Here is a 23,439-nt window from a genome sequence, read left to right on the forward strand (position 1 = left end):
TCCTCTACTTTACATGTGCGACGCCTACCACAGCATGGCGTGCCAAGCGGTACCAGCAAGCCCCCGGCGCTGAAGCAAAATGTGCGAACTTAACAGCTGCGTCACCGGGCCAGCTAGAAGGTCTTTTATTTTAACTCAAGTCCCAAAATAAACCACACTGGTATTCTAAGGTCAAGAGCTCAGATGTTGTTTATATCAGTTATTTTCAATTAGAAAGCCAAAGTAACACAGCACGTATAGAGAAAACTGTTTCAAGAAGGACTAATGGAACACCAAATGAAAACCGGATTTGAATTAGAAGTTGGTGACGGAAGTTGATGATTTTACCATACAAAGAATGATAACTTCCTTCTTTGTCACTGCTTCCTTCCTGTGAAGCTTCTGAGCAGGTACATCCTGAAAACAATGACACGTTGCTAAGGAAGGAGACTTTTAAAATATCTAATAAAAATATTTTCCACGTATGAAGTAGTACAATCATATAAACAGTTTCATCACAAATGACATAGGCTATTCACTAAAAATAAGATTAAATAGAACTTCAAGGGCAAGATTTTATGTTCTAGTGAGTCCTTAAAGACTAAATTCCTCCGATTAAGACAGTGTGCGTTAGGCATTGCAATATCCGCAACCGTCGGTTTACTTTTCATGCCGACAGAGTACACACAACGTGCTGCGTACAAATGCAGACTCGTCTAAGTCTGGGCAATCCCAGAAGACGTCATCATCAGAGAGGATCTCTCTCCGGGCTGAAATCTGACAAGTCTTAAGGAAGGGAAGACTTTATGTCATGATAAAAATGAGTAAGACTATCCCACCTAATTTTCACCCCTTTTCACCTTATTGAGGTTTTCTGACTTAAACAGTATTGTTTGACAATTTTTTAAAGAGTTATATTTTGTGGCTGGCTCAGTGGCATAGTGGTTAAGTTTGCATGCTCTGCTTCAGTGGCCCGAGGTTTGCAGGTTCAGATCCTGGGTATGGACCTACATCACTCATCAGAGTCATGCTGTGGCAGCCACCCATGGACAAAATAGAGGAAGACTGACACACATGTTAGTTGAGGGCCAATCTTCCTCAGCAAAAAAAAAGAAAGAAAGAAAGAAAAGAAAAAAGTTATATTTTGACAACATGAAGCTTGGCAAATGTTAGGATTAAAAATTAAAAACCCCAAGTGTGGCTGAATATTAATAGTGATTAAGTGAATTCACTGTCAACATCAGATGAAACATCTCACAGGTCCCCACATTGTGGCCACGTAATCCAAACTCCATTAACAGCAAAACCAAGGACAGAATATAAGAAAGATACAAAGTAGATCAATTTTACAATTAAATAAAATGTTCCGCAACATTAAGATAAAAAGAAATCACTTTAGTCCCATTTACTCATTGCTTTTGAGTTCATGTTTAAGTGCACACTACCTCAGATATAATGGATAAAAAAACAATTGAATAGACACCTGTCTTAGGTTCTTAACTATGTTTAAAACTCAGTTATCAGAATACCCAATAAAGAAGGATTTAAGAATAAGCTTGCTTTGAGGGCATTCAATTTCTCTTTTAATTTTGTCATTCAACAGCTATTAAATGTCTACTAAATGCTGGCTCCTGACCTTCTCTTTGAGAATGGCAATGGAATTGGAGGTCCTATGAGGTCACAGACTTTCCTTTTAAAGAAAAAGAGAATAGACTACTAAATTTTGGGGTGATTCTTATGCAGTTCTATCTAGATGAACGAGAGAAAACGCCTGCCAAAATTTTCCAGGGCCCTTCTAACTTGCAGTTACATGAACTCATACTGTTTTCCCTTTTTACTGTGAGAAGAAAGTAGAATGTTTTGCCTCAGAAAGTCCACGACCCGTGCTTCTGAGCATTCTCTTGAGTGACCTCACCTCGGCTTCCACCTCCTGAGAAACTAAGCTGGAAACAAGGAACGGTGATCACAGACAGGACTCAAATACGAATCGCCCATGACAAACCGGGAAAGGAATCGACAAGAAAGAAGTTTAGGAAACCACAAAAGGATACTCCACAAATACTCCAGAAATAAAGCAAAATTCAGAAACAACATGGGAACAGATTAGTTACGGGCAAGTACGGCTGGAATAGCTACAGTGATCTCCTGGACAAACTGAGCCTGGTTCTTTATAAAGAGCACTGTGCACCTGAAACAAAGGTGACGCTGGCTCTATCAGGACCAAGATCACATACTGAACATACACCAATGTGATACACTTGATGTGCATGTAACTTGGCAGTATCCTACCATATGAGTCATTGATTAGGACCTTAGGAAAGTAGTGTGCCTGAGTTAAGACTGCAAACTTAAGAAACACATGGAAAATTTCAGTCAAAAAAACAGAAAATGTAGACCACCACATAAAAATGTTAATGGGGGACCAGCCCCGTGGCTGAGTGGTTAAGTTCTCGCGCTCCACTTCAGCAGCCCAGGGTTTCACCAGTTCGGATCCTGGGCACGGACATGGCACCGCCCATCAGGCCACGCTGAGGCGGCGTCCCACATGCCACAACTGGGAGGACCCACAACTAAAATATACAACTATGTACCAGGTGGCTTTGGGGAGAAAAAGCAATAAAAAAAAAAAAAGGTTAACGGGCCTTGGAGCTACTGAGCTTGAAAGAAATTACGGAGGTAAGCAAAGCCGCTCCTCCCAGGCAGTTTCACCCTGACGGAGCCCTATCTTCACCATCACTGCCCCCCTCAGAGGTAAGCGCACTCAGTGCCTGTGCCATCCTTTGTCATGAAACAAAGCTAACCAGAGATCTATAAATTGGAATGACAAAATTCTCAGTTTTTACTAAATTCTAGGTCATATACGCATGTGATCCAACATCAGTCTTTTATTCACAGGAAAAGATTTTCGTTAGTTTAGCTGTCCCATGAAATGAATTTAAGAAACTTTCGTGTTACTTTGGAATTACCTAATTCAAGTTAAGACAAGAGTCTGGGTGTTTACAGATTACCAGCACAGAACATTCACGGGGTGGAAATCCTTCGCTAATTATTCACCTATTCTGGCTTATGAATTTTTTGAAACGGACTGAGGAGACACCGGTTCCGACAAAGCTGAGGAGCTGCCTCCTCCGCCGGACACGCCGGCTCCGACTGTCCCTCAGACGGCCGGGCACTCTGGCCTTGGGGCCTTGCTTGGTATCGGTTCCTTCTGCCCGGATGCTCCTCCCCTATGTGTCTGCACAGGTTTCCAAGCCTTTGCTCAACACGCCTCCTCAATGATGCCACCGACCCTGACAACCTTAGCGAAAGCTGCAGCCTCCTCACTCACTGCATCAACTCTTCTACTTTTTATTTCTAACATATTCATTATATTTATCAGCAAAATAAATATATTAATTATGTTTACTATTCGTCATCTGCCTCCTCCCACTGGAATGTAAGCTCCTCAAAGTAGGAATCTTTGTCTGTCCTAGGGCAGTGCCTGGCACATAGTAGGCGTTTAAATCTTTACTGAACGAACTCACTCAAACGCAAGATGTTGCTCACAATTAGAATTACAAGAAAGAAATTTATTGTGCAACAGAAAGAGCGTTTCCAATTAAAGGAAACACCCCATTACTGCTTTCAACACAAGGACCATAAAAAGCCATGTCATTTTTTAAATGGAACAAACAGGAAAAGGCAAATTCCTCTGAAAATTGTGTGCATGGTAAGTCAACATTCAGACTATCCTTTTTCAGACCCACCAATGGTCATAGCAGTGAGGGAAGGGAATCGGATTCTCACAGGCAAAAGGATTCCAGGCTTAAGGTTTCAAGACTAACTGAACATTTTATATGTAAATCATTTTATTTTTATAACTCAAGTTTCAGATATCTATGATTTTTAAGGGTGGATTTTTAAGGCAAGAACTCTTTCTGGCAAATGACTCAAGGGACATTAGTATTTAGGGCTAAGAAATCAGTTTCTCGTATTATACGTATTAAATCTATCTAAAGTGCTTTACGACTAGAGAAGAAGAAAAGCTTATGCAGCAGCAAAAGGGATTTCAGAATACAAATCAGATTAAGCTATGGTTTAAAATCACTCAATAGCGTCTCGCTGTATTTAATAAAATTACACTCCTCCCCATGGCTACAAGACCTGGCACGATCCGCCTCTGCAGTCCTCTCTACCACGTCCCACCCAGCCTCCCCCTCGTTCCCCAGGCTCCAGAGCCACCCAGGACCCACTGCACACTTTCCTGCTCACACACAGAACTCTGCTTAGAGTGACAGACTCTACAACCTCCTCCGCCCCCAGCCCATCCTTGAGTCTCAGCTTCAACAGTACCCTTCTTGTTCCGGGGATCCACCCCCTGCACCCCAAGTCCCAAATTTATACCCCAGCTTCTTATCTGCATCTCTTAACACTTGCAATTACTGGTGTCTCCCATAAAAATCAAAGCTCCATTAAGACAAGAATAGTCTGTCTAATTTGTTAGCACATCCCCAGCCCCTAGCACAGTTTCTGTTCTATAGTGTCTACACAGTGTTGTACATGTTCAAATATCTGCTGAGTGAATGAGTGTGCACCTATCATGAGTTAATTTAAAGTCTATGAGATCAGCTGACACTTTTAATTTTATGAGCTGTAAAAAAAATAGGACGAACAGGTAAACTTGCAGTATTTTTTTTTTAATGCCAAATACGTTATTCGACTGATAGCACTGCTCACCTGTTTCAGGTTAATGTTTACCCCTACAAATAAAAATTCTCACCTGCTTTGGAGGGGTCCTCTCTCCCTTTTGGTTTTTCATCTTCCCAACTCATGAAAAGAAACTAGGATCACACAGTACTTTTGTAAAAGTCTATAGATTTGTTTTATAAAACAAAGCTACATGAACTAAATTCTCAGTCCACTTCCATTCTGTGGTTTTCCCGTGACCTGGCCATGATTATATTCTGTTTATGCTTGTAGGGTTTAAAATGATAGGAACTGTATTAGTCACAAGTTGCTGAATTTTCATGTTCAAGTATCTGTTACACACCAGGCACTGTGCTAACAATATTACTACTACTACACCCAGCTCGCCTCCACCAAACACCATACAGCATTTGTAATGAGCCAGGCACTGTTTCTATACTTTATAAACAGTCACTCTTATATGAAGTAGATAGTATTATCACCACATACCACTGATATCATGGATAATGGAATCAAGGCACAGAGATGTTAGTAATTTGCTAAAGGTCACAGAGCTATTACACAGTAGACATGGGACGCGCACTGTAGAGTCCATGCTGTGAAGACACTCGGCAACATTATCTCACCAAAGATGACTAAGACCATACCCATAAGGGCCACACCCTTGAAAAGTCTCCAACTTTTAGTGGAAAGAGAACTGTAAACAAATATTGATAACACATTTGTGCTAAGTTTAATAAGCAGGTATGAGGTACAGAGGAGATTCGTGCTTGAGGGAGATCAAGGAAAGCTTTATGGGAAATAGATATCTTTATGTCAAAATTCAATGAAATCGTTAGTATTTATCTTCCTTCACCTCTTGGAAGCATCTGACACAATTCTATGCTCGTCTCCCGGACGCAGTATTTTCCCGGCTTTCCCCCCATCCCTCTAGTGGAGCTCTTCCTCCTCTACCCATCCCTGAAAAGTGGAGGCTCCTCAGGGCACCGTTTTAGACGCCTCAGTCTAATCACTTCAGATTCCCTCCCCACCCTGCTTCTCCTCCGAGAGTTTAAAATACCAAGTAAATGCAAACGACTCCCAAGTCTGTGCTTTCAGCTCAGGCCTCGCCTGTGCTTCAGACCCAGGAGGCCCCTGTCACAGCTTCAGTTACGCGGCCCTTCAAACCCCACGGTACTTAAACAGTACTTCAAACTTAAAGGTCAAAAAACAGTCTGACAACCTGTTCCTTACCCCATGCCGCAAGCCTCAGAGAGAGAAACCATCTCGGGCGACATGATTACAGGTGACTATTTCCTTCTTTCTGTTTCAGGCACCAGTACAAGCATTCATGGACGTTGAAAGAATTGTCAATGCTTTAAAAACGGACTCCTAAGTACACTCCTTGGATCAACTTCAATAATCCCTTAAGAACAAGAGAACGATGGACCAAAGGGAACTTAGGAAAGCAGTCGAGCTTGTAACCTTAAACTAGCTTGATAGTCTCTTCAGGATTTTTTTTCCCCCTAATAAAAATTAACTGCAAAATATTCTCTTTGATCTGTAAAAGAAGTGAGAAACGAAAGCACTGTTTAGACCCAAAACAAGGATCTGAAAGCTCAGAAAAAGGTATCCTGTGCCACAGAGGCCACCAGAACAACTAGGAAGACGAGGTACCCTCGGAAGAAGTCGCTTTGAAAGCACGGCTTAGCGGAGCAGGCAGCGTCCGTCTTAACAAGTGGTCAGGGAAATAACTGAGGGAAAAAATAGGTGAGAGAAAATCAGGTTAGGGAGACCTAAAAACATACTTTCTTAAAGAGTGAAGGAGGTCAACGCAAGACCAAGGGAGGAACACGGGGTGACCACAGAGGGCTGGGCAGCCTGAGCCCGAGGGACATGGACGCTTCATCAGGGAAGACAGCTCCTTCCTCCCTGACTAGAAAAGTCACAGGCCACACGTCGGCACCACAGGAGACGCGAGGTACAGTGAAGCAGGACGAGGAAACGAAGAGCAGCCTGTAATCCCACCCGCAAACCACCACTGCTGATGCTCAAGTTTACGTGGAGAAGAGGAGCTTCCAAGAGGAACTCCTGGAAGAAGCAGAGCCTCCTGCGTTCACATTCACATCAATTCAAAAAGCTGTATTCACTACACTTTACCCCTGAGTTCACAAGTTTTCTTATATGTAAATCCTCCTTCTCATCTTTTAAAAAAATTATTCTTCTTTCATTTATCTTAGTGTCTTAATAAAATTAACTTTTAAAATACCCAAGTAGCATGTGGATTGCTCAGAAGAGCAGCAGAACACGTTTCTACAGCAGAGCGCAGAAAGCAGCGCACATCCCCAGTGGCTGAGGGCAGTGAGGAAGCTGGGGTGAGCGGTAACCAAGAGGGAGCGGGCGGAGGGCTGGCCCCGTGGACAGCACTTAACGATCTGTAACACTGGGCTGAAGCACAAAGTTTTCATAACGTGCAGAGGCCTGCCATTATTCTTGGCTGATATTCACTCTGCCGTAGATCTCAAACCTGCTCCAATGTAGAGCAGAAAACTGAAAGATGATAACGGGCCCCCTGTGAAGTTATCATATCCACATAACAAGAAGGAACATGAGGAGAGACGATGGAAGAAAAAGAAAAGATGGGGGGAATCAGAGAAAGAATAGCAGAAAATGCCTCAAAACTGAAAGACACAAATTTCCAGAAATGAAAGCATCCCCTGAGTACCGAGGACAGCTGATGGGAAAGACCCACGCCACGTACATCACCATGAAATGCCTGAACACCAGGGACACAGAGAACACCCTCAAAACTTCCAGTGAGGGAGAAAAGAAAAAAACAAACTAACAAAACACGGTCACACAGAAAGGATCTGAACCCCTATGCCACTAGAGCATCACAGATACCAGACAGCACAGCAATGTCTTCCAAATTCCAAGGGAAAATTATTTCCAGCCTAGAATTCTGTAACACTGCCAAACTATCTACCACGTTTGTGGGCAAAATAAAGTCATTCAAATATTTCTTAGGAGATAAGCACATAAACCAAGCAAAGGGGCAACACGGGTGCCAGCCTGGGAGCAGTGGAGGGCAGTACCTGAAAGATAGTCGGGAGCTGTTCCCGATGGGAAACAGTAGAGAGGGGAGGAAGATGCAGGGCTCCAGAGAAAAAGGAAGCGACACATTTCAGCTCAGAAAATGTTACTGATAGGAATGTGACTAATATGCTGGAGCATTTGGAAAAAAACTAACAGTGGGACGTGAAAAAAAACAGGCAAAGGTCAACCTAAACACAAGGAAGAGCAGAGCTGAGACAGATCATCTGACTAGTGGTATTTGGCAGAGGTACAAATACGAAAAAGCTGCCTGTTTTCACCAAAAATTACAACACAGCTCTGTTAGGGGCCAGCCCGGTGGTACAGCGGTTAAGTTCATGTGCTCTGCTTTGGTGGCCTAGGGTTCGCAGGCTCGGATGCTGGGCGCAGACCAATGCACCGCTCATCAAGCCGTACTGTGGCAGGCATCCCACATATAAAGTAGAGGAAGATGAGCACGGATGCTGGCTCAGGGCCAATCTTCCCCAGCAAAAAGAGGAGGATTGGCAGCGGATGTTAGCTCAGGGCTGGTCTTCCTTGGGGGTGGGGAGGAATTACAATACAGGTCTGTTAGGGGGTGGAGGGCATGGAAAGGTAGGGAGTGCAAGGTGGAGGAGCTAAGTTCTAATGTATCCCCACAAGAAATCACCAGGCCAAACACGGGGGAAAAAAAGGACTAACAACACATCAAATGATTCAGAAACATGAAGATGAGGCCTGAGGAAAAAGGAAAGTAACTGAGCAGCTGCCTCTAAAGAATGAGACTAGAAGGTGGGGAGACTAGAGGCAATTGTTTTGTTTTTTTCTCTTAGAATTCTTTTAGTACTAGCTGACTTTTTAAACCATACCGAACATGAATTATTTTGATAAAAACAAAAAGGGAAAAAATAGCAACATTTAAAATTTGCCATTTTTCTCTCTGCATTTTTCAAACCTCACATTGCATCTGGTATATCCATAGGGGTATACCCAGGCCCCCAGATGGCTTGCTGGGCAGGAGGGGGCAGGGAAATTGACTCTGGGCCCTAACTCAGCACTGACTGAATCACGATTTCCGCAGGAGTGCTCTATAGATTTAAAAGACCTCAGGAGCCAGCCCTGATGGCCCAGCGGTTAAAGTTCGGTGCTCTCACCACTTCATCAGCCAGGGTTTGTTTCCCAGTCTCAGAACCACACCACCTGTCTGTCAGTTGCCATGCTGTGGTGGCGGCTCACATAGAAGAACTGGAAGGACCTACAACTGGGATACACAGCTATGCACTGCGGCTTTGGGGAGAGGGGGAAAAAGAGGAAGACTGGCAACAGATGTAAGCTCAGGGTGAATCTTTCCCAGCAAAAAAAAAAAAAAAAAAAAAAAAGGCACCTCAGGCAATTCTTATCATCCAGCAAGTTGGAGAAATGCTGACTAGTACTGTATACTGGGATCAAAACTCAGGGTGGACTTGGTTTTCTAAATCAGGTTTCCTTATAACAGCCAGTGGAAGTTATTTTTGTAAAACTAACAATATCATTAGAGCAAACACAGCATGTTCCAATCATTAACAATTAAAACACCCCCCCACACACAATTCATATACTGTTGTTCAAATGTTCAAATAATGCAGAAAATAGGTTTATTCAACTTAAGCAACTATCTGTTGCAAATACCTTGTTCAATTTCTCTAAGGATCCTGACATCCTCTGGTTTTTGTCCAATCACAAAGTTGAACAGTCCCTCAATTTTCCACTGTTCATGTTCTGGAAACATGGTTTCCATGTTCACCCTTCCAGTGTATATTCCTTTTCCTATAAGATACCTTGATCATCTTCATTTACATAAATATCATAAAATACATAGCTCTTTACATTCTTGAAAACGCTCTACCGTAATGATCTTATTTTAACTTATTATCTTAAAATGCTACTAATAATTTGAGTATGTACTACACACTAAGCATCATCTATTTATCTCGTTGCTCATCACAACAGTCTTACCAGGTAGGTATTGTTAATTCTGTGGCACAGCTGAAGAAACTGAGGGTGAGGAGATGAAACGCTTGTAAATGACGAGGCCAGATCCAAACCCCAGTCTGCCTTCAAAGGTCCCGCTCCTTCTAAAGCACCAAGCCGCCTCACTCGCGCCAGCACGAGACTTTGAGATCATCTAGTTGTCCACCCCACTTCCTTTTTTGGGTGAGAAGTTTAAGGTGCAAACCTTTGAAGTGAGTCACCTAAGGGGAAGAATTAGGCACGGCTAACATTTATTGAGCCCTAACTATGCACTGGGCTCTAACGAGCGCTTTAACACGCACTGCCTCCCTGAATCCTCACAGCAGTCCTACGGTAGGTATTGTCCCCGTTTTACAGGACAAACTAAAGTGAGAGACAGGTTAAGCAACTTGCACAAGGTTACACGGCTGGCAAGCGGCAGAGCCAGGATCTGACACCCAGTCTGTCCGACTCCAAAGTGCACGCTCTTAGCCAGTGTGCTCAGGCATCCTCAAGGTTTAGGGTCCACGTCTCCTCTGAATGCCCACACGGTTTTATTCTTGTAATTAAAAGTGCACACATCAAGTGTGGACCTTTCCTGGATCCTGATTCAAACAAATTAACTGCTAAAAAAAGAGACCAACGGGAAAATTTGTGCACCGACTGGTTGCTTGATGATATTAAGGAATGCATTTTTTCCCTAAGGTGTGATAACAGTATCGTGGTTATGTTAAGAACAAGTCCTTATCTTTCAGATACATACTGAAGCGTTTAGAGATGAAATATCTCTGGGATTGGATTCAAAACCATCTGAGAGGTAAGGGTGGGGTGTAGAACAGGACTGCGCTGTGCTAGCTGGCAGCAGAAGCTGGCTGAGGGGTACACGGGTTCATTATTTTCTCTACCGCTGTAAATGTCTGAAATTTACAATTAAGAAAAAATGCATGACAAAAAAGACTGAGGAAAACCAGGATATAAACAGTATTTGGGAAACAACTGTGAATGACTTTTTCCCACTCTACTTTTTTGTATTTTTCACATTTTCTGTATTACTTTTATGACAGAAACCATAGAATAAGCTATTTAAAGAAATTCTCTATCTTCTCTAAACAGGCAGAGCAAGACTGCCCATAATCTACTGCGGTCAAAACATTATGAGAGGGGCCGGCCCCGTGGCCGAGTGGTTAAGTTCGCACACACCACTGCGGTGGCCCAGGTTTCGCCGGTTCAAGTCCTGGTTGCAGACATGGCACTGCTCATCAGGCCATGTTGAGGTGGTGTCCCATATGCCATAACTAGAAGGACCCACAACTAAAAATACACAACTATGTACCGGGGGGCTTTGGCAGAAAAAGGAAAAATAAAATCTTTAAAAAAAAAAAAACATTATGAGGAAAGCATTTCCCATCTCTTTATCAGTTAACTACTTTTCACCCACTTTTAGAAATGCCACTTTGTAAGGACAAGTATGATCTTTAAATATAAACTAACCAAGAGTATAAAGGCACATAAGGGAGAAACAAATTAGAGATAGATTTAACAAAAATAATAATACACGTCCTGTTGATAGTTAGGCCGAGTTTGGATCAAAGACCTTGAATGTGTAATCTGACCTTCCTCAGAGTCTTACGGGCCACCGGATAGGGATGTCCTCAGCCTGTGGTATGGTCAGGTGAGCCCTAGGGACAGCCACAGCTTCCGGGCCAGGTGTCTTTGGTGAGCCGCCCCCAGTTTTCCCCCATGAAATAAGTATTTCCGCATGTGCCACGATATGAAAAAAGTTTGGGAAGTACTGGTTTAAGCTAGACCTGCCTTGACCATGACCCAGAAGCTGAATAAAGTATAACGATCGGCATCAGTACAACAGAATCTCTTTAAAATGCTGGTATGGAAAAAAGCATTCACACCCATGATATAGGTCTGTACCACTGATTTCTAATATTTTTTTCTATCTGCACTCTCTGCCATGCCCCACTTAGGAAATCTTAGGGTATATTCAGCACCATTCAAGAAGTAACTTCCAAATATAAATGTTAGCTCAGTGACATAAGGTTAAATTCTGGGGACAAGAGCAGAATCCTGGTTCTCCATGCCAATGCTAAATGTATTCAAGATAAGTCTGAGATAAATTCCACTCCTTAAGAAAGAGAAGTACCTAAGTGTCAAGTGTCAGTGGAAAATCTTTACAGAATAGAAGCTTAGAGTTGTAAGGATCTTCTTTGAAAAGACAAAAAACTAAAGCCAAATTACTTGCTCAAGTTCGCAAGGGCGCGGCTGAACTGGGACTAGTCCCAAGATGTGCTGGCTCCGAAGGGCACTGTCCAGGAGGCCTCCAGGGCGCTCCCGCTAACTGCTCCTTTGAATCTGTCTCAAACCGTAAAATAATAGCCAGGCACTTCCTGCTCTTCAGGGCACTGAGTCTCTGGTTAATCTGCAACTAGCAAACCACTGTTGAAGAAGCCAGAATGTACCTTGTGCCACCAATTAACCTTAAATTGGTGATATTTAAACACAAGTTCCTTTATTAGTGAGTCCTCATGTATATCTGTGAAATAAAAAGGAGGCTTTGTTCTTGCATAGATCAGGAAATATCCTTCCTTAAAATAGAATTATCAAGTTCTTTATATAGTAATTTGGGGGGGGCACATTTTCTCATATACCAAAATCTATGTGAATGAAATAAGCCATGTCTGTACTCTATAAGAATGAAGACACCACTAGACACCAATAACAGAACCTCCTTCCTTGCACTGAGAAAACAGTCGAGATAAGACGAGCCCCCAACTAAAAAGAGAATGTGAGATTGGTGCAGAAGTGGAAAAATGAACTGCCTAAAATAGGATCAATCGAAGGAGGAAGGGGAAGAAGGCAACGTAGCATTAAAACGCAAAAGACAGTCATCATATTTGCATAAATTCTTGTACACTCAGAGAGCAACTTTACTTTAAATCACCAAGTGCCTCATCTCAGAGGAGAAGCATCAAGGAAGCTGTAAGTTCTGTACCCATATTAACTAAAGCTGTACCGTGACACCAAGCAAACAAAAACTTTGAATTCTTCAAATTGCTCTTACAAAGTTTCGACAAGAAGATACTAAAGTTCCTTCTTCAGAAAAAAGTGACCAGGGTTTTTATTCTCAGGCACTACAGTGTGTGCCTTGGGTTAACCTGAAATCCAAGAACACAAGGTCTGTGTCACTAGCAATGACATGTGAGTTGGTTCTTCATTTTGTTTCCTGCCACAGAAGGCCAATTCTGCAAGAACAGGTGTCATTTCTTGAATGCAATTAAGGACAGGTTAATATAGCAACAGGTTTTCCCAGCCCCTACACAAAACCATAAAAGTACTACAAAACATGTTTGTAATTAATGTAACGATAAAAATTTAAGTCCTGATGCCCAAATTTCAGTCTTTGTTAAAGGAGTCTGCATGTACCTAAGGAACAAGTGATGTGCAACTGGTTAATTAGTGAAATTACAACCTGCATCTGGAGCCTATCAGTAAAAGGTAAGAATTATTTTAGGGTGGAATTTCTCAACTTTTATAGATCTATGTCTTACCTGTGAATTTGCAGGGGAAAAAAACAAAAGGAGATCTGTTTCCCAACTTTCCTTGGAATTTTTTGCAGCTATATCCCAAACACCTGTCTTATTACAGAAACACACACAAGCCTTCTTTCCCACTCTACAAATACATTTACTCTTACCTGCACTCTTCCAATTCAAAAGTTCAGACACGTTCTAACACATGTCTATGATGCACTTCAGCCATCTAATGAATGTGAGTTTACTCTGTGCCAGATATGGGGACAAAAAAATGAATAAGTCCTTAAGGGACTCACAGTTCATAGCAGCTGCCAATGGTACATCTTGACCTGTACAACTCGAAATCAATTCAAACTCAACGGACAGTACAGGAAGGGAAAAAAGACCACTGAATAAAGCATAGCCTCATTACTGGCCGCCTAGATTGAAGCATCCTAGCTGATTCCCCTGCTATCAAAGCCCTCTCCTGTTCAATCTGTCCTGCATTCAACTGCCAGATTCATTTCCAGAATTCCACTTTCAAAGAGTCTCTCTCCTGCTCAAGAAGCTTCAAAGACTCTTTACTACTCATCACACGTAGTTCAAACTCTTCTTCAACTTGAAGTCTTCTACAAGCTAGGCTCCACTTACCTGCTCAACCTTATTACATGCCCAATATGGCTCCTTCTGCCAATTCCTTTTGGAGGGGTAGGATGCAAAGCTAATTCCACTACCTACTCGAACTCCTCAGGCAGCCGTCATTCTAAGCGGTCTTAAAAAATTGTTTCCTCTATGTCAGCACAAATACATTACTTTTCTGAACGCCCTTTCAGAACTCGGCACTAGCTTTCTTCTTAACAAATGGCAGGTACGTCCCACGGTATTTTTAACATTACCATCTCAAGCAGATGTTCGTCTTCCCAGTCACCCCTTAGTGAAACGAGAGGGAATCGCTTGCAGTTTGGGCATGAGAGTTTCAACACTGCACCTTAAGACAGGGGGAGAGGGTAAGATAGGGAGAGCAGGTTTGGGGCAGTTCAAACTATGGAGGGGAAAAATGAAGGAAACAGAAAGGGGAAGGTACTTCGTCTGTGCTCTGTACTTTGTCTTTCCTTCGGAAGTAGGGGAAAGGGTAGGGGAAGAGAAGACTTCAAGAAATGACTTCTTGAGGAAGGACAGAGAAATTCAAGGTGTTTCCTAGGTGGGAAATACGAGCTGGGGCCCCTGAATAACAGGAGGGCTCCTCATCATCCCTGGGAAAGAAGAACAGGTTACAATGTGAAACAAAGCGGCTGGGAGCCCGGAGGTGAGAGGTGGAGAGACTAGAGAGATCCGAGCATCTCCGAAGGTCGAGCGACAGGGAAATGAGAGGGGCCACGACGCATCCCTGAGGGGACTGGCTGAACACCGGGGATGCGGTTGCCAATAGGGACGAGGTAGGCGTCCAAGAAGGCTCCGGGCTAACGTTTACGGGGCATCGCTTCCACGGGGGGCGCGGGGGCGGGGAGGTGTTTTTGAGTAGGACCGTCTCCCAAAGGGAGAAACGGTTTCCCAGGGCAGTGCTCTCTGAGAACGCAAATCTTGGGGACGCGAAGACGTTAAACGTTGAGAGACTGACATTGCCCAGCCCCAGCCCGGCTTCCCAACGCACTCACCGCGTCCCCTCCAAACACCACCGCTCCAGCTGCAGATACCGGCCTGCGCAGCCGCACTTAGCGCGCACCGACCCCACGTGACTCGGCCCAGGCCCCGCCCACTTCCTCCTCCCTCTATCATTCTTCTGCACGTGGTCTTGGCTCGCTCCTCCCTTCCTGGCAAGATGGCGGCGCCCGCCTGCAGTGCCCCGGGCCTCTGGGTCCGGCGTACCGGGTGGCGTTTTGGGAGTCTCTTCACTCTCAGCCCAAAGCCGTTTTGTTCCGCCGCTGCTGCCTCTAGGCCCTTGGATGCCCAGCGATTAGCGGAGAGGCTCCGAAGCCAGAAACAGGAACAAAAGACGAAGAAGGAGCCGGTGAGTCCGGAAGGACCACAACTCCCAAGAGGCAGTGCGCTCACTGGTCTCCCAGGCGGGGAGTGAGGTAGGAGGGTCCTCTGATAGATACCAAGTAACTGTCGAGGACTTGTGGTGGGACGATGGGGAGACAGCGGAGAGGAGAGGTCGGTAGGGTACGGTGTGTTCCTATGGGCCGGGTCTTTGGCTCTTGCCACGCTCGTCCTGAGCACCACGTGGATACAGGTAAGACGGACGGGCACCCCTGCTCTCACATTCCTCGGGGAAGGCGCGAGCCTCGTGCAAAGATACGGGCATTCCCTACCCAAATTCTCATCCAGACTTAATCAAGGTTTTTCCCACCAGGCATTTCCCGTCGCTGCTCTCTCCTCGTAGGTGCCCACAAACCCTGTTCAGCGGAGAGTGCAAGAACTAGTGCGGTTCACACAGCAGCTGCAGCGGGTCCACCCCAACGTGCTTGCTAAGGCGCTGAGTCGAGGGATTATCCACCAGGACAAGGACCTTCTGGTCATCAATAAGCCCTACGGTCTCCCTGTGCATGGTAAGGACCGCTTGGGAGAGGGAGGGCCTGCTGCTGCTCTCTGTTGCAGCTGGGGCGACTGACAGTTACCTTTGGGCTTTCGGAAGCCTTGCGTTCAAAATAATTAAAATTTGTGGAGTACTGTCCTATATAAGGCACTACTGGAGACAGAGAGAGAAATAAGACAGTCCCACCTTCCAGACGTTTGCACTTGGCAGTGATTTGTGGAATGCACTGTGTGCAGACCTCCACAGGGACTGCTATAGAGAAGTTCAAAGGCTGTGTGGTTCTTGTCTTCGGGTTATTTTCCATCAAAACTGGGAAAGAGGAAATAACATATAAAGAAACTATATTTGGGGATGGTGTGTGTATGTGTGTTGGAGTATACCTAACAAAACCCCAGAGTGCCAAGAATTTAATGGACACGTGAATGTTTTTGAACAAATGTTGAGTGTAGTTGTCAGACAGCTGGAGTGAGTCAGGAAAGACTGATAGAAAAAGATGCATTTGTGGAAAGGGTTTTGCTGAGGGAAAAAGGCATATTTTAGCTAGAAGAAGAGTGCCTTTTAGGGACATATGGAGAAGGTTGTGCATAAAGGCAGGGAATTAAATCAGACATGGCCGAGTGCTTTGTGGGTTTCTTTCTCTTTTGATCCTCACAATAATGTCTTGCTTTCCCATTCCCCATGAGATAATTATTGGCCACATATTTACATTTTATAGATGACACAACTGAAAGTGGGAAAGATTAAGTAATCTGCCTGAGGTCAGTGGCTAGTTAGGAGAGTACATAGAGTAGAACCCAGGACCGCCTCACCGCGAAGCCCATCCTCGTAGCTCTTCTCTAAGGCCTCAGGAGGACCTCACGGTCTTGCATTTCTCTAGGGTTTACTTGGCAAATTCTCAAACCTTTGTTTATTTAGTGAAATATCAGACCTCCTCATTTTAATTGCTGATTTTAGTGTGAGTATATAAGTAGATTAAAAAAATATATATGAGGAAAAAACTGCATGCTCTAGGACAGCACTTCTCAAGCTTCTTAAACTTTAATATGCATACGAATCACTTGGGCATCTTGTTAAAATGCAGATTTTGGTTTAATAGTCTGCATCAGGGGCCTGAGAGTCCTTTCTAGCAAGCTCCCTGAGCATAGCGATGTTGCTAGTCCCTGGACCACACTTCGGTAATAAGGATCTAGAAAGCATTGTCAGTTAATCCAGTAAGGGCTTTTTTCCCAAGTAGAGTTCTTTGGTGGGATCTTTTCCTGGTGACTCAAACTTCTGGCTTTTCCCTCCTTAGGTGGCCCTGGGGTCCAGCTCTGCATCAGTGATGTACTGCCCATCCTGGCAAAGATACTTCATGGCCACAAGGCAGATCCCCTTCATCTGTGCCACCGGCTAGACAAGGAAACTACAGGCGTAATGGTGTTGGCTTGGGAGAAGGAAGTGGCACACCAAGTCCAAGAGTTGTTTAGAACCCGTCAGGTGGCAAAGAAGTACTGGTATGAAGCCCATTGATGGTGGCGGAGGTGGTATAAATGAAGACATCCCTTTCATCTATCCATCCATTCATACAGCAGGAACTCCTTTAATAGAAGACGCTGTCCGAAGACCTGTGGGCAGATGAAAAGCATAGGAAACAGATTTGGTGCTTAGAATATTAGAGTCTCACAGAATACTGGCTCCTAATTATGGCTGTGCATAAAAATTATTGAAAATTAATTATACAAATAAAACATGATTTCATTCCTGTGGTAAAACAGTCAAACAACAAAGATAAAGCAGAAAACTCCTCGAGAATCCACCCGCTCTGTCATTCTAGTCCCTTCCCTTGCGGTAGTTTGGTTTTTATTCCTCTGGTCCTTACTCAGTGTATTTATACCGTGTCTAGTACATACAGTATGTGTGTATATGTGTGTCTATCTACACGGACACATACATAAGTGTATATATGTCATGTTGCACAAGGTATGTTGTACTTTGTTTCCCCACTTAACTCTATGTCTTGGCGATCTTTCCATGTTAGTGCATATAGGTTTACCTCAGTTTTTTTAATACAAGAAAGATACATGAGCAAAAATGCCTGTCCTCCATCTACTCAATTTCCTTCCCCAGAGGCCATCACTATTACTACTGTCTTGTGTAAACTTCCAGAGTTACCCTGGGCCTGTAGCAGCATAGTATCATATGGCAGCATATTTTGCCCTGCTTTGCTCTTGCTTTTCTCACTTGGGCAGTATACCTTGGAGAACATTTTGTCTTGTGCATTTAGAGCTATCTCCTTTTTAATGGCTCTATAGTATTCCACTGTATGGCTGTGTCATAATTTCCTTACTGATTCATGTTTAGGTAATTTCCCATTTTTCAGAGCCTATTGAAAAGAATATGTGAGTATATCTTTAAGACAGATTCCTAGAAGTGGAATTGCTGGGATGAAGGGTACAGACATTTAAAATTTGAATAGTTACTACCTGATTGCTCTCCAAAATGGTTATGTCAGTTTTTACTCCCACTAGCAGTGGTGAGTGTCCACCTCCCCTTATGCCAGATCAATGCAGTTGCAAAGGTTTGCCACCCTGATGGGTAAAAAAATATTTTATTTTCTATTTCCCTGTGTACTAGTGATATTGACTGTCTTTTCGTGTTTATTAGCTGTTTGAGTTTCCCTTTCTGTGAACAGACTGTTTATTTCTTTTGCCCATTTTATATTAGGTTGTTTATTGCTTTCTGTTGGATTTGTAAGTATTCTTTTTATATTTTGATTGTTAGTCCTTTTTGTACTACAGATTTTGCAGCTACTTTATTTTGGGAGCCTTTAAAAAATCTATATGCTTGAGACCCACCCACAGAGGTTCTGATTCATAAGTCTAGTGGGAGTGGGGATTGAGCATCTGTATTTTTTTTAAAGCTCCACAAGTGACTCTGATGGAGAATCAGGTTTAAGAACCACTGTAATAAATGATTACAGATAATGGGGGAAGTGTAGCACAGTAGCTAAGAGCTCAAAAAGATTGGCGTCCAACTCTCAGCTGTGTCATTTACCAGTGTGGGACCTTAGGCAAGTTAGTAAACTTCTCTGAGCTTTTTCTTCAGGAAGATGGGAATAATGGAGTTGATGAGAGAGTTAAGTGAGACAGTGCATGTAAAGTGTTTAACAGAGTGCCTGGCTCATAGTGAAGGCTGAAAGATAGAAAAATCAAGACGATTATGTATACAAGTATGAAATGTAAGTCTATAAGAGGTGTTATGTTATTTGTGAAAATTGTTCATGAAAGTTCAGAATTGGTAGCCATTCTCAGGATCAGGCTTCATGGAGGAGTTGAAATCAGTTAACTGGGTCTTGATGAACGAGTAAGATCTGGTAGACGAGATGGAGAAATTGTTCTAGGTTGTGAGAATGGCACATATGAAAGAGTAGGGCATACAGTCCAGTTGGGAGTGGGGTTGGGGGCAGATAATGCTGGAGAGGTAGGCCAGAACCTCGTGAACGATGGTCTTGAACACCAGGCACAGGACGTGGAAGGTAGAAATAGAACACAGCAGGCAGCCGAGGAGCGTTTGCTGACTTGCCGTGAGAGCACCTTGTTACATTGCAGTCATTTGTGAGAGTCTTCTTACTAGACTTCGAATTCCTTGAGAGCAGGGATTTTTGTCTTGTTTGTCTGTATGGAGCTGATACCTGCCTAAATCAGTGCCGGTTTACATTCAGTGAACATGTACTGACTGAACATTTTTGAGCAGTTGTGGTATTTCATTAGGAAGAGTGATCTAGTAGTTACGGCTCAGTTTAAGTTTCATAGAATATATCAGATAGCTGCACAAACTGCTGCCAACCTGAAGTGGGGTGTCCAGGGTATGAGATGTTACATCTGTGTGGCCGTGGGTCCCTTGTTCAGTGATTCTGTGGCAGGCCACCAGGTACCCAGGAGGACTCCTCCATGACTATCCTGGAAGAGGCATAAATGTGAGGACAGATTAAACAGCCTTCTCCCTGTCTGAGGTGATGAAGGGACACCTCCAACAAAAGTGATTTGGACTGAGTTCCCAAGTTGTGGTTCTGGGCCCTGTGACTCCTTTGAGCACAGTTACTCCCTGTTTTATCTACTTGGCAAATCGGGCAGGATTGGTCCTGTGAATTCTTCACTCAGTTCATTTATTTATTTATTCATTCATTTCCTATGCAATTAGAACTTACCATCTTTTGTTATTTAAATCAGAAAAATAGGATGTAAAACCTTATTACCCTAATTTTATTTTAAACTATACATACTCTTTTACTCTTTTTTTTTTTTGGTGAGGAAGATTGTCCCTGAGCTAACATCTATGCCAGTCTTCCTCTATTTTGTATGTGGGATGCCACCACAGCATGTCTTGACAAGCAGTGTGTAGGTCTGCACCTGGGATCTGAAACCGCAAACCCTGGGCCACGGAAGCAGAGTATGTGAACTTAACTGCTATGCCACCAGGCTGGCCCCTATACATACTCATTTTTAAAGGCCGGAATTAAAGACCATGTTATTAATAAAATTATTTTGTTTGTCTATTTTTTTCCCCAAATATTCTACCATTAGCATATAGCACTTAGTAGTAAAAAGGTTATATTTATAAGAATAGTATCAAGCGCTCAGGCTAAGCACTATACCAAGAGATCATTCAAGACCCTCTGGTCTTAAGAACTGACCACAGTAGTGCAGAAGCTCCAGTGTTAAAACCTGTGAGTAGCCAAATTCAAGGAGCACCTCACTCATCTCTGTGGCTGAAGCAGGGGTCTATGTGTCGCCTAGGGCCATCACTGTGCGCATCCCGGTGCCCTCAGCAGGAGTCGTGGACATCCCCATCATTGAGAAGGAGGTGCAGGGCCAGCAGCACCACCACAAGGTGAGTGAGCCACCTCCTGGGGTGGGTTTTCTCCTCTTCCTTTGAAATCACATCTTGATTTCTTTGGCTTCAGATGACGCTGTCCCCGAGCTACCGCATGGACAGTGGGAAAATGGTGAGAGTACGGATGAACCGCAACGCACATGTGGCTGTGACTCAGTACCAGGTGCTGAGCAACACTCTCTCCTCCGCCCTCCTGGAGCTCCAGCCTGTTACTGGTGAGGTGCCACCATTCTGCAGTGGGATGGCAAAACCCCAGTGCTGCTCAGCTTTGTCCAGGGTCTTTTGCTGGGCTCTGCCCCTCTACTGAGCAGCTCTTGTGGTGGGGATGCTGGGGTTGCAGCTGACTTGTTCGAGAGTGTGCTTCTGGTGCTGATCTGGGGCTCGGAACTCCACTAGGGATGACTGTTAAAAACACTAGGTAGCAGAAGGATATAAACAGTTTGCTTACATTTATTTAGAAATTTGCAAAGTGGTTTCTCAAAAAATTAAGCATAGAATAACCGTATGATTCAGCTGTTCTACTCTTGGGTAAATACCCAAAAGAATTGAAAGCAGGGATTGGAAAAGAGACTTGTACACCAGTGTTCATAGCAGCAGCATTCACAACAGCCGAAAGGTGAAAACAACCCAAATGTTCGTTGACAGATAAATGGATAAACAAAATGTGGTATATCCATACAATTTATTGTATTATTCAGCGTTAAAGGAAGGTAATTCTGATACATGCTACAACGTGGTTGAACCTTGAGGACATTATGCTAAATGAAATAAGCTAGACACAACAGGACAAATATTGTATGATTCTGTTTATGTAATCTTCCTAGAATAGTCAAATTCATAGAGACAGAAAGTAGAATAGTGGTTACCAGGAGCTGGAGGGAGAAGGACATGGGGAGTTAGTGTTTAATGGGGACAGAGTTTCAGTTTGGGGTGAAGAAAAAGTTCTGGAGGTGGATGGTTGCACAACAATCTGAATGTACTTAATGCCACTGAGCTGTACACTTAAAAATAGTTAAAATGGTAAATTTTATGTTATGTATATTTTGCTACAATAAAAAATAAATGTGCAGGGCCAGCCCCGGTGGCCTAGTGGTGAAGTTTGGCACACTGTGCCTCAGCAGCCTGGGTTTGGTTTCTGGGCGTGGACCTACACCACTCACCTGTCAGTGGCCATTCTGTGGCGTTGGCTCACATACAAAAAGAGGAAGATTGGCAACGGATGTTAGCTCAGGGCGAATCTTCTTCAGCAAAAATAAATAAGCAAATAAATGTGCAAAGCAATAGTGTTAAGTGTTATATAACAAAATTATTTAAAAACAAAAAGCTTGGCAATGGTGCACACCAAGCTGCTGCTGCTGGCTGGCTGTGGTGGAAGGAGAGTCATGAGTGGGAGGGGGCTTAGAGGCTTCCCAGTACTGATGATGTTTACTTTCTAGTAGCTTATCATTTGTTCTGTTATTCTCTATCCTTCTGGTAGTTGGGGCTTTGCCAGCTATACTGTGCTTTGATGTAGTATGATTAGAACCAGAGGCTGCCAGTGGTATTGTTTCTGTAGCTATTCATAAGTTTTCTGATTTTTTCAAAGGGATAAAACATCAGCTTCGAGTTCACCTGTCATTTGGGTTGGATTGCCCAATCCTTGGTGACCACAAGTACTCGGACTGGAATAGGCTGGCCCCCCAGGTAATACTGGTTTGACCCAATATGCAGCAGAATAAGGGGGGAACTGACTCTTTCCACTGGTTGAAACCCTGAGGATCGTCTTCAGACATGGTGCTATGCTAGTTCTCTAACTTATAGAGAGGTTCAGATGTGGTTAGCTGCTGTCCTCTGGGAGCTGCATGATCTATTAGCAGACCTTTCTGCTTCATTTCTTTAGTCCCAGATTTTGTTAGGAGGCTGTGGGCAGGGCGAGGAGACTTCCTGAAGGCTCAAAGCAGCCTTTCATGCTACTGCTAAAGAGCAATGGTGGAAACTTTTGTATTTTGATGTTACAGCCCGTTCTCTTGGGAGGCCAGAGAATCAGCCACTAAGAGCTTCCCCGGTGTTGTGGTTTTTCCCTTACCAGGGTTCTGAACCCTTCCAAGAAGTGCCCCACAGCAGTCTCTCCATTACTACGTCTCCCAGGGGTTAGTGCTGCTAAGTGGAAGTCTTCTGACCCTGTCTTTGCTCAAGGGTGAACCGTTGGCCTTGCACTCAGGAGGCTGTCTTGTCTTTGTATAGAAGCTGTCTGTTGGCACCCTGAAGAAGCTGGGGCTACAGCAGTCCAAGGCTCGCCACATCCCCCTTCACCTGCACGCCCGCCAGCTGATCCTGCCTGCCCTGGGCTCCAGGAAGGAGGAGCTCAACTTGGTCTGCAGGCTTCCTCGCTACTTTGTACGTTCCCTGAACCGTCTGGGCTTAGAGATTCCAAGTCAGGATCCAAATGGGAACGATGATGCTGGACATCTGGGAGCACAGTAAAGACCGTTGGGCTGTTTGGCCTGTAAATTTTTCTCTTTGTTTAATGGATTCTGGTAACTTCTCACTTGAGACAGACTCCAGAAGAGCCAGCCAGGTATGATAAGTTGAAGAAACCCAGCTGCTTCTCCTTTTATTGGAAACTAAAGTCTGTTTACTGATACTTTGGCCCCACACTGGAAGAGCCTGCGGAAGTCTTCCTGCCTTGGGGCCCCCTTGCCGAGATGGAGGAGAGCCCAGGACCAGGTAGACTGGGTCAGTAATTGGAAAAGGAGAACTAAAGCACAGGATCTGTGATCAGGAACTGTTTCCATCTGACAATAAAGCTTGATCTATCAGGAA

The 23,439-nt window shown here is 43.9% G+C and overlaps 2 protein-coding genes across 9 annotated transcripts in view; one reads left to right on the forward strand and one right to left on the reverse strand.

The window, feature by feature from the left end:
* FAM118B (family with sequence similarity 118 member B) overlaps window positions 1-14,986 on the reverse strand; it is a 42,040-nt gene extending 27,054 nt beyond the window's left edge. The window contains exons 1-2 of one of the 8 annotated variants that reach the window (XM_070489959.1): window positions 14,885-14,963; window positions 328-396 (exon numbers count right to left, since the gene is read on the reverse strand). The gene's annotated coding sequence lies outside the window, so the exon portion shown is untranslated. Of the gene's footprint in view, window positions 1-327; window positions 397-7,739; window positions 7,863-9,711; window positions 9,948-14,884 lie in introns of those variants that run through there. The other 7 variants (XM_070489956.1, XM_070489961.1, XM_070489957.1 and 4 more) reach the window with 7 other exon arrangements.
* Window positions 14,987-15,011: 25 nt separating this feature from the next.
* Window positions 15,012-23,439, forward strand: RPUSD4 (RNA pseudouridine synthase D4). The gene is made up of 7 exons (XM_014845430.3): window positions 15,012-15,237; window positions 15,613-15,778; window positions 17,057-17,258; window positions 20,541-20,634; window positions 20,708-20,852; window positions 22,223-22,320; window positions 22,861-23,439. The coding sequence occupies exons 1-7, from the start codon at window positions 15,049-15,051 to the stop codon at window positions 23,098-23,100; spliced, it is 1,134 nt and encodes a 377-aa protein (XP_014700916.1). The 5' UTR covers window positions 15,012-15,048; the 3' UTR covers window positions 23,101-23,439.

The sequence above is a fragment of the Equus asinus genome, chromosome 20 (genome assembly GCF_041296235.1).
Source record: "Equus asinus isolate D_3611 breed Donkey chromosome 20, EquAss-T2T_v2, whole genome shotgun sequence".
Classification (NCBI taxonomy): domain Eukaryota; kingdom Metazoa; phylum Chordata; class Mammalia; order Perissodactyla; family Equidae; genus Equus; species Equus asinus.